General features: G+C 38.1%; 2 protein-coding genes across 9 annotated transcripts in view; one reads left to right on the plus strand and one right to left on the minus strand.

Annotated features, from left to right (window-relative positions):
- Nucleotides 1-11,099, minus strand: part of LOC127836852 (probable serine/threonine-protein kinase tsuA) — a 404,515-nt gene extending 393,416 nt beyond the window's left edge. For all 8 annotated transcript variants that reach the window (XM_052363483.1, XM_052363482.1, XM_052363481.1 and 5 more), the window contains exon 1: nucleotides 10,973-11,099. In XM_052363483.1, coding sequence (XP_052219443.1) covers nucleotides 10,973-11,087 — 115 coding nt within the window. In that variant the 5' untranslated portion in view covers nucleotides 11,088-11,099. The remainder of the gene's footprint in view (nucleotides 1-10,972) is intronic.
- The window catches only part of LOC127836866 (angiopoietin-2-like), a 456,318-nt gene that overhangs the window by 81,588 nt on the left and 362,375 nt on the right, over nucleotides 1-12,355 (plus strand). The gene's annotated exons all lie outside the window — the stretch shown is intronic.

Here is a 12,355-nt window from a genome sequence, read left to right on the forward strand (position 1 = left end):
ATTCCTGGGCATTCCGGAAATTTGCGCTTGGTAACAATTTCGTCCGGTCTTTTATTTATCGATTTCTAATTGGTTAGCGGCTGGCAAAGAATGAACGGTAACTGACGAAACCTCTTCGCTACATTCCGAAAAATCTTACGATTCTGCGAAATGCTGCTAATGTCCGCCATCTTGAAATTTTAAGTGATCGATTTATAGCCATGTTAAGCACTGCAGTAGCATATTGTAAAGCAATATGTTAACCGAATTATATATTGATTACATATTTGCTAGGTTACTGGTTACTCGTTTACATTTTCTACATTCAATCGAAATGTATAAAGCACATTTTATTATATGTGCAAAACATGTACATGTTTTCGGACTGTCGTATTCGGATACAGTATGATTCGTCAATTTTAATTTAATTTATATTTTAATTTATTTTCGACGTTCTTTATAACATTTTTATAGAATGACGATACACATGCGGTGATACGGATGGTATGGTTTATAATATTTCGCATTGTAGTCAGCAGAAATTGCAACTAGAAATACTACAAAAAAAGTACAATAAGCTAGGTCACTGGGGGTGTCCCCCATAGGGACCCGTTGGGGTCCTGCGATTCCAGACCCCTAGCTTAATTTTCCGGATTTCAAATTTGGGTCAATCAGGGCTCAACATTAACCGAAAAACCAACTTGCCCTACCGGGCAAGTTCTTAGGAAATCTACTTGCCCCGAACGTAAAGCCGCTTGCCCAAACATGAAATATCACATTAACTGTAAACCTCATATTTTTTAATAAAGATCTGATCAAAATGATACACCACAAAACCTTTTTTATTTTTGAACATTTAACAAAATGATTGCTGCAATTTAAGTCTAATGAAAGTCTAAATTACATGCTCTTTGTTCTTTTTTGCACTTGCCCGGGCGGACAACTAGATTATAAAATAACTTGCCCAGACCCAACTTTTACTTGCCAGGGGCAATAGGACAACCATCAATGTTGAGCCCTGTCAATTGACACCCCTGGAATTAAGAAAACAAATATGTAACCATACAACTTATCGACTTAGGAAAACAACCAACACTTAGTATTTATGGAGCATCTGAGTTGTTGCCAAACGACATAACACTTAACTTCGCAAATATATAAATACGATATATATGTTTGCACATTGATGTTTCGGTCCTATGAATCCCAGTCCGGTCCTGCAAATTATCTAAGACTACCGGACCGGATGTCCTGTGGACTTAAAATACTTTTGGGAATGTCTGTGGTACTGTCACAGTCTCAGATGCTTCGCATTGGTACCATTGTCACAATCAGACATGCTACGTACTGGTATAATTGTCACAGTTTGACATGCTATATACTGGTATTATTGTCACAGTCTCAGAGGCTACATACTGGTATAATTGTAACAGTCTGACATGACATGTACTGCTTCAATTGTCACAGTCTGACATGACAGGTACTGGTACCATGTCACAGTCTCAGATGCTACCTACTGGTATCATTGTCACAATCTGACATACCTCGTACTGGAATAATTTTCACAGTCTGACATGCTACCTACTGATACAATAGTCACAGTCTCACATGCTACCTACTGGTACCATTGTCACAATCTGACATGCTACGTACTGGTTTAATTGTCACAGTCTTACATGCTCGGTGCGGGTAAAATTGTCACAGTCTGACATGCTAAGTACTGGTATAATTATCACAGTCTACCATGCTTTGTACTGGTACCATTGTCACAGTCTAACATGCTATGTACTGTACCATTGTTGCAGTGTGACATGCTAGGTACTGGTACCATTGTCACTGTCTGACATGCTATGTACTGGTACCATTGTCTCAGTGTAACATGCTACATACTGGTACCATTGTCACAGTCTCACATGCTACTTACTGGTATAATTGCCTCAATCTAACATGCTACATACTGGTATAATTGTCACAGTCTCACATGCTACGAACTGGTACCATTTTAAATTTTTAACAGACTTAAATGCTATGTACTGGTACCGTTGTAGCAGTCTGACATGCTACCTACTGGTATCATTGTCACAGTTTGACCAGCTATGTACTGGTTCAATTGTCACAGTCTGACATGCTACATACTGGTATAATTGTCACAGTCTGACAGGCTACGTACTGGTAAAATTGTCACAGTCTCACATGCTACGTACTGGTACCATTGAAATAGTTTGAAATGCCATGTACTGGTACCATTGTCACAGTCTCATAAGCTGCGTACTGGTATAGTTGTCTCAATCTCACATGCAACATGCAGGTATAATTGTCACAGTCTTACATGCTACATACTGGAACCATTGAAACAGTCTGATGTGACACATACTGGTACCATTGTAACAGTCTGACATGCTACATACTGGTATCATTGTCACAGTTTGACCAGCTATGTACTGGTTCAATTGTCACAGTCTGACATGCTACATACTGGTATAATTGTCACAGTCTGACAGGCTACGTACTGGTAAAATTGTCACAGGCTCACATGCTATGTACTGGTACCATTGAAATAGTTTGACATGCCATGTACTGGTAACATTGTCACAGTCTCATAAGCTGCGTACTGGCATAATTGTCTCAATCTCACATGCTACATGCTGGTATAGTTGTCACAGTCTCACATGCTACGTACTGGAACCATTAAAACAGTCTGATGTGACATGTACTGGTACCATTGTAACAGTCTGACATGCTAGGTACTGGTACCATTGTCACAGTCTTACTTGCTACGTACTGGTATAATTGAAACAGTCAGACATGCTAGGTACTGGTACCATTGTCACAGTCTTACTTGCTGCGTACTGGTATCATTGAAACAGTCTGACATGCTAGGTACTGGTACCATTGTCACTGTTTGACATGCCACGTATTGGTATCATTGAAACAGTCTGACATGCTAGGTACTGTTACCATTGTCACAGTCTTACATGCTAAGTACTGGTATAATTGTCACAGTCGAACATGCTATGTACTGGTACCATTGTCACAGTCTAACATGCTATGTACTGGTACAATTGTAACAGTCTGACATGCTACCTACTGGTACCATTTTCACTTTCTGACATGCCACGTACTGGTAAAATTGAAACAGTCTGACATGCTACGCACTGGTTCTATTGTCACAGTATCACATGCTAGGTACTGGAACAATTGTAACAGTCTGACATGCTATGTACTGGTACCATTGTCACAATCTGAACTGCTACTTACTGGTATAATTGTCACAGTCCGAACTGCTAGGTACTGGAACCATTGTCACAGTCTGAAATGCTACATACTTGTACCATTGTAACAGTCTGAAATGTTAAAAGTACTGGTATCGTTGTAACAGTCTGACTGGTTAATTGTGCTGGGACAATTGTCACAGTCTGACATGCTACTTACTGGTACCATTGTCACAGTCTATCATGCTACATACTGGTATTATTGTCACAGTCTAACATGATACATACCGGTACCATTTTCACAGTCTGACATACTAGTACTGGTACGATTGAAGCGTTTTTATTTATTTTTTATAAAGTACCAGAAATGGCTTTTTCCAATTAGGAAAAAAACTACAAATTTCCCAAATGCTGTAAAAAAAAAAAATGAAGAAAACATAAAAAAAACAAATTTTAATTAGTTTTTCTATGCAGCTCTATAGTATGACAACTTGACAACATTTAGTTATTAATTTTTAAGTATTTGGGAGCAAAATATCAAATATACCAATTTCCCAATATTAAGACTTCACAACGTGAATTTTCCCAATTTCTGGGATTTTCTCAAACAATTTGGCTGGAACCAATACTTTTCCCAATAGGTAACACAAATCACGGCATTATCTCAGTCTTTATGTACTGCTACCATGGTCTCATTCTCACATTCTAGGTACTGGTACCATTACACTATCATGTTTATATTCTTTCTCAGTGCAAAACGGTTGCAACTGCAGATACGACTGTTTTGCAATGAAAATAATTTCATTTTCAGATACGACCTTTTGCCAAACGACGGTTTTAGGGGTTTTTTTAAGCAGAATTTAGCTTAAATATTTTTTCAGATTATAAATATTGACATTAAAGTACAAAATATGCAATTAAGTCATTTTTGTAAAAAATGTCAGTTACGACCATTTTGTGCTAAGCCCACGAAATATCCATTTGGAAATTTCCAGATGCTGTCACGGAATATACCGAGTTGCAACAGTTTGTATTTCAGATACATCGGAACACACTCTGCAAACTCTGTCTCTACGTTCAGAATATTTTACAATATAGAATCGCGTGATCCGAGTTATTTCGAAAAAAAACGCGTATTACCGAACATGTGGGAGCTATTCTTATTGGAGGACACAAATAGATCGAAAACATAAAAACGACACTGGTATTAAGGTATTAAGGTCTACATGTTTTGATGGCAAATATTGGAATCCCACGGAGCATCAGACGATGATTATTAAAGATATTTATTGTTTTTTTTGAGTCGGACATTTCCGTCCGACAGAATTGCAAAATCGATCAGACCTTGTCATAATCTGTCAGATATGTCTGTCAGTCCAACGAAGTTTGGTATTGTCTGCACCTATATATTTCCTTAGTATCGGGGGGCTACCGCCCCCAAACCCCCGCTTTGTCAATAGTGGTAAACAACTGCGTACCGGTAAAGCACAATCTAGCCTGTTATGTAGTGTTTAGTGTGACCGCTACGGCATGTAAACAATAGGTTTTTTTAATTGTAGAGACATGTGATTAATGTTATACTGCTTCGTAAACTACGGAGAAATGTTTTAATGTAATGTTTAGAGGATGTTTTGTATCATGACAGTTTTTAGTTTATTGTAATTTACATGTAATTTACAATATATTCATATTTCATTTCAAATGATATGCATCAATGTTTACGGTGACTTTTGTATTATTAGCCAATGCACAATTCGAATTTTTTCATTTGGGACCTATCATGAATGAAGGTCATCGAAGGTCAAAAGTGACGTTAAACAGCTACGCCGAAAAATAAAGTCCTTAACGGTGTGTTACATTTACATTCTGTCCAGCCCATATGTTAAGTATTTGCGACGTCAACGCTATTTGCCGCAATTATGTATGTTTTACATTGACGTCATCATCATTATTGTTGTTTACTTTTATCCGACATTATTAAATAATCGAACCAAACAGATGTGTTCTAGTTCATAAGCGAAGTACCACTACCACATTAATATTGGTGCCGTGACATAACGATACAAAGAATCTTCAGAAATTACATTCAATTCAATATGAACACCGAGGAGTAATTCAGTGTCATTTGCAGAATATTGAAGATGCGAAGTCAGATTCGATGCTGATAGAGTTTTCTACCATTCTCGAAGAATTGGAGACGAAAATGAAGATTTTAGAATCAATCAATGAGAAGATACTCTCTCAAACAGAAGTCGACGGTATTCAAGAAGAGATGCTAACGACAAAACAATACACGATTGACATGGAAATCAAATTTCGGAAATTAAAAGCCTTCCTGGAACAACATACTCAGCCCAAAGTACAAGCACCACCGCCGTTATCGCTATGAGAAACAGCATTGATCCAAGCGAATAACCCACAACCTCGTGTGTGGTTAAATCAGTCAACGGAGCAGCTTCATCCGTGGTTCAGTCAGTCAACTTCCGCTGGGACTCAGATCAAGGCGAACGCTCTTACGGCGACCAGCAATATCGTACATAATGACTTACATTGGCATAGACTTCCCAAACTTACATTGCCTTCATTTGACGGAGACATACTGAAATGGCAGGCGTTTTGGGATTGCTTTGAATCAACAATTAATTTTAACAGTAATCTTACGGACGTTTCAAAGTTTGCCTATCTTCAATCTCAACTTGAGGGAGCTGCTGCACGTACAATTGAAGGATTTGCGTTGACGAAAGGCCAACTATTCACGCGCTATAAACCTGCTACAGGAGCGATTTGGTAGTCCGCAGCGCATTGTACACCCCACCATGCAAGCTCTGATCCAGTTACCGGCTCCGTGCAACACATTGAATAGCATGCGCAATTTTCATGACAAAATGGAAACTTACATGCGAGGCCTGGTGTCACTAGGTCAGCATCAAGACGGATACGGAAGTCTATTAGTACCAGTCATTTTAGATAAGATGCTGTCGAGTAAGAAAGAGTCTTGCTAGAGAACATGGAGATATAAACTGGCAATTGGAAGATCTACAACACGCATTGAAACGAGAACTCAATATCATGGAGGCCGGAAGCGCATGTAATATACCAGAAATGACGGAGTTTGTCAGCACAGCATCATTCAACGCCGGGTCAAACCCGAATGATCAATGCCAAAGACATCAAAAAGTAAGTCAAACATCGATTTCTTATTATTTGAAATGTGTGTTCTGTGGTGGAAATCATAAACATAAGGACTGTGCGAGTGTTCCTGACATGAAATCAAGATATGAACAAGTAAAACAGAAGTGACTCTGTTTTAACTGTCTCGGACTACATCAAGTTTCACAGTGCACATCTTGAAAACGTTGTCAAGTGTGTAAGAAAAAAACCATACGAGTATATGCAATAACCTGAATACCCAGAAACACAGGCAAGAACCGGAAGTGTTGCCAACAAGACCGGAAACAACTGTTCTTCATTCATCATCACAGAGACAAAAACAGGGCGTTCTTTTAAAGACAGCAATTAGTTCTGTGTACTCTGGTCAGATACACACCGACGCATGCATTCTGTTCGATGAAGGAGCACAGAATTCGTTCATCACTGAAGCGCTTGTGTGTGAACTTGAAGTGCAGCCAAATGGAACAGACCATTCAACTGGCAGCATTCGGCGACAAGAAAGATGGGATTCTGCACTTGGAGACAGCTACCATTAATCTGATCTCTGACCTGAAGGAGCGTATACCGATCAATGTGCTGATTGTTCCAACCATAGCTAACCCGATCAGCACGCGTTTCCAACACACTGCTGCACGTTTGCCCTATCTCAGGAAGTTGAAACTTGCACATCCAGTAACTGAACGTGAAAATTTCCACATTTCATTGCTGATAGGCGCTGACCACTACTGGGACATTATTGAAGACGAGGTTATTCGCGGAAAGGGGCCTACGGCAGTGAAGTCAAAAATAGGATACCTGTCATCTGGACCAGTCGGAGCAGGCAAGTTTGAATCACGTTTTCAACGTAATTACTTTGTGTGCAAACGAAACAAGTTCACTAGAACAATTTTGTTCCTTAGAAAGCCTGGGGATCATTCCACCAATAGATGAGCCAGAGAAACAAGACCGCTTGAATACATATCAACAGACGTCCATCGAATACTCTGATAACCAATACACGGCGTCTCTACCGTGGAAAAACGACCATGAGCCGTTACCATCCAACTACTACGTAGCTAAAGGAAGAAGGGATAGTATGATTCGATGGTTAAGTTGGAAACCACAAATGCTTCAGAAATATAGCGACATCATTGCAGAACAAGAAGAAAGAGGATTTATTGAACAAATAGACAAAAGCCCACCATCTTCTTCGATCATACATTACATTCCTTACCACCCAGTCATGATAGAGTCTTCTACAACGCCCATTCGTATTGTATACGATTGTAGCTGTAAACAGTTCCCTGACCAACCGAGCCTTTATGACTGCCTAGAGTCAACACCTCCTGTACTCAACGACTTGACATCAATTTTACTGTGATTTCGCCTACATAGATATGCAGTCAGCACAGATATCGAGAAGGCGTTTTTGCATGTGGGTTTACATGAAAAGTATCGCGATGCGACACGTTTCCTGTGGTTGAGTGACCTGAGCGATCCAGAGTCCCCTTTCGCAGCGCGACGTGCTCACCCTTCATACTGAATGCAACACTTCTCAAACATCTAGACCAGAACAAGACCAATCATGCATCACACATTTTGAGAGAAGATTTGTATGTTGACAATGTCCAACAATCTGAACTTGTAAACTACTTCCTAAATGCCCGAGCTTTGATGAATAGTGCCAGTATGAATCTGCAGTCGTGGACATCCAATAGTAAAACTCTAAGGGCTATCGCCGCAAGAGAAGGGGTGCTCGATGCAGATGAGGTGACAAAAGTACTCGGCATGCGCTGGAAACTGGAAGAAGATCCCATGTCATTCATACATCGTGAAATATCAACGTTGCACAAGTTGTGGTGCAGATACTCGACAAATGTCCCCGCAGCCACTGGAAACTGGGAGTCGTACATGAGCTCATCTCTGGAAGAGACGGTCTAACATGAGCTGCCTCGGCATGGACGTCGCCATCTTGTTTGTCACGTGGTTACTCCCTCTTATATTGTCGTTGTTCAGCAAGACGCCGTATCTCCTTCATTTCAATGAATGAGATACTACCCTTTAACTGAACAGCAACGAAGTGGCCAAAGTAAAATAGAAAATACGACCTCGATAGTTTTGCTTGAAAAATGGTAAATGGTCAGATGTCAATTGAATTGCTATTTCGAAAAGTTTTGCTTTGTTCTATGGTAAAATGTATATTGCAAATGGTTTTCTAGTTAATGTTTACTGAAACGCTATCTTGGAAGAGTTTCTTTGTTCCAAGACCAAAAGTTTATTTGAAAGTGCTATATAGAATATGTTTTAGTTGATTCTATATAGCAAACAGTGTCACGCCTTATCCGTCATGTTAAGGGATAAACCACAATACAATGTTATGACGTGGTTTCCTATTTTGTATTACACGTTGCTGTCTTATGACGGAATTATCTTTACTAGTTGGACAAGTACAGTTTACCAGATAGAACCACGATAAGCATGCTTTAGGAATGAAGGCTATGTTACCGGGGAGCTATTTGCCTCTTCCAGCACAGTCATGACAGTCTTAGGAGAAAAAAGGAATGATAATCAAGTCAGTGCGACCAAAGAGGTATCCATAAGTTATTTTAAACGCGTCATGACATCGCTAATATATGTTGGTCAAAATGTGACCCCATCTTAGCAAGTTTGTCCTTGTGACCCATTACTTATAATTTTCGGATCAGAGCGATAAAACACTTCATTAATCATGAATTTCTTCTGGAGAATGTTTTGGCTAGTCATATTTGTCGATGGGTTATTGTGCTACAGCCATGAGTCTGTCTTGATCAACCAGAAATACATGTATTTTGAAAAAATAATGCTCCGTGACAACTGTTTATGGCAATATTTTCTGTTACTCAGACACGCGGTTTCATTTTCTGAGCAAGATGGGCATTTACCAGCAACTTAAGGTGTCGCCGATCATGTGTTTTTCATATGGCACGGCTCTTATACATAGCATTCTGTATTTCATTAAGTACAATACAATAAAATACCAAGAAAACTCACCTGAAGCGACGGGCAGCGCCATTTTCCAGAACCCCTTTTTAGCAAAATTGTCACGTGGGATACCTACCCTGATAACTGTTAACATTATAATTTGCAGCTGCACTTGCAAAGGCATAACGCACTTAAGTTGAGAATTTAAGATGTTGTATAATGTTATGAAACATATCTTATGTCATATTATAACTATCAGAAAAATGCTAAGTAGGAATAACACGTTTTAAACATCATGTATTAACTAAAAATGTTGGTCCTGATATTGGCCACCTAAGAAATGATATCAGAATTACATCTGCATCTACATCTACATCGTACGTCGCTGCCGTCAAACTTGACAATTATGCGACGGGTACCTAGTTTGCAAACAGAATAATATAATTAAATTGTGTAAAAATATGTTTAAAAAGGTAAAATTGTTGAAGTTCCTTATCAACTCATAGTGGTACAAATAATGTGTTGACATGGTACCCACACAGATCAGGAACGAATTGCTATAAACCTAAAACTGCAAATTCGAGATACATTTTCCATGAACTTGATGAAGTGAAAGACCAGAAATATAGGGAGAAAATAAAGGGGCTTCTCTAAACTTTTTCATTATTGTTTTAATGTTTTTTATTTCTGTATATGAACAACACTTTTATAATTACAGTAGGTCAGTCTAAAATAATTATAACAGCAAGAAGAAAACCGGGGTTGAAAATCGGGGCTTTAAAGGGGCCTTTTCACAGATTTTGGCATTTTTTTAACTTATTCATTAAATGCTTTATATTGATAAATTTAAACATTGGATCGTAAAAGCTCCAGTAAAAAATCAAGAAAAAATTAAAAAAAAAGGAAAAGAACATTGCCCGGAGCAGGTTTCGAACCAGTGACCCCTGGAGTTCTGCCAGAGTCCTGAAGTAAAAACGCTCTAGCATACTGAGCTATTCCGCCGAGTATACATCATTGTCGTATTTTATACCTTATATAAGCAATCTTCGTAGTTTCACAAAATTTAACGACAAAAACAGAACTCTCCAAATTATTCAATCGTTTCGCGTTGCAACGCTTTATAATTTTTAGGTTTTAAAATCGTAAAAAGATGCATATAATGGCTATATTAGAGCATGGTTAATGTTCAGTATTACTGTTTCCTCACAAATATCATAACTAAAACGAAAACTTACGAATCTGAAACAACTTTTTTCAATTTTGTCAATTTACCAAAGCGTGAAAAGATCCCTTTAATCCTAAAAGCCAACACTCTACCTCTTCACCACAAGGGCTTTTGAATCAATACGTTGTGTATTGGATTTCTATCTTGTTTGGATTTTGAACTCATTGTTGTGGTTTCAACAACAACAACCTCAGAATGACCGTCAATTACAAATAAGGCCAAGTTATTAGAAGTCCATTTTGTGCAAAGACCTAAATCCAGCCTTGACAAGATGTAACACATTCTAAATAAGGAGCTGGCTGAATCTTCTTGAATAAAAAAATATGAACTTGAATGATTTTAAAGTCGCATGAACGCAGTTTATAAAATATTCAAAAACACAATTTTATCACAGATTTAAAAAACTGCTCGCAAATCAAAATATCTACACGTAAAAGGCACTTACGGCAACATAGTTCGTGAACTAAAAGCAGCAATATACACGCTGTTTTTGAGCTCTTAAGTCGTGTCATCTTGTAAAACTCGTGTGCTTGCCATATCAACTGAACCAATGACGTCATTAATAAATGACGTCATCGTCATTTGCAAGAGTTCTTTATATGTAAGGGAGGTAATTCTTTTATCCAATTCAAATACTATCACCACATTTGCGTCCCTTAGTATACTCTTGCAGCGATATTTGCATTAATTATATGCTTTTCACTGGAATGTAGAATTCTATTGGCGACATCATATATGCCAATCATGTTGTACGTAATTTATATCTAAGTTAAAACATTTTTTTCACTCTGCACAGTGAAAATCGGTGAAAATATATTAAAAACGCAATATTGTGTCCAGTTATGTTTTTGGTCTACCAGTGTAGGTATGAACAAATTTTGCACTTGACATTAAATGATTTTAAAGTCGCACGAACGCAGTTTCTAAAATACTCTCACTCTCGACTATTGAATGTTATTCGTTTCTTTTTAAAACACAGTGCATGTAACATCTTCCAACATGTAAGAGCTAACATAATACATTATGTTTTTTGTTGTATTTTTCCCGACCCCCCCCCCCCACACACACACATACACCCCCCCGGACACTCAAAGCTGAATAAAGCTGTTTGATTATAACATACACTGATTTAGTATAAAAACAAATAAAAACAACAGCAACATCATAATGTGTCAAATCAATTTTCATTACGATGATTTTCAATGAATAATTTAGTATAAGTTGCGTGTGCATTTGCAATATTCATAAATACAGGTATCCCGGTGTTTATAAATGTTCTTTCTCCACCTGTCGTCGCCAGTTTAAAATTCTGCCGGCATTACAAACTAACAAACCGCGTTGTAGGGATTCTTCATGTGTAGCCTACGATGCTTACAATAACTTCGTATTGTAACGAATTGAATGCAAACAAACGTAAAGTTATATCAACCAAACTGCTTTATTTATACATTTCAATAACAAGTACTACAAATGCATGTATGCATATTATTATATGAGCATATTTATCTGTCCGCCATCTACTGTATGGGCTAAGCCGCTAACATTTAAATGGTCTTATATATATTCAGAACATACAAGGTAACTTAAGCTCAATAGGTCATTGTCGGCTCGGGTACTACTTAAATGTACAGCGGGTACTTTTAAGTATACTTAAATGTACCCCGGGTACGAATATACTAACAAGTACCCGGCCTATTTAGACTGTACCCACGTTTTATTCCCGCCCAAAATCCGATGTCGTAAAACGGGCTACGGAATACGAAAAATAATATCTTTGAACAAAATCTGTCTCAACATGCTTTTTTTAGTAAGAGTTTCGATAATAATG

The sequence above is a fragment of the Dreissena polymorpha genome, chromosome 7, assembly GCF_020536995.1.
Source record: "Dreissena polymorpha isolate Duluth1 chromosome 7, UMN_Dpol_1.0, whole genome shotgun sequence".
Taxonomy (NCBI): domain Eukaryota; kingdom Metazoa; phylum Mollusca; class Bivalvia; order Myida; family Dreissenidae; genus Dreissena; species Dreissena polymorpha.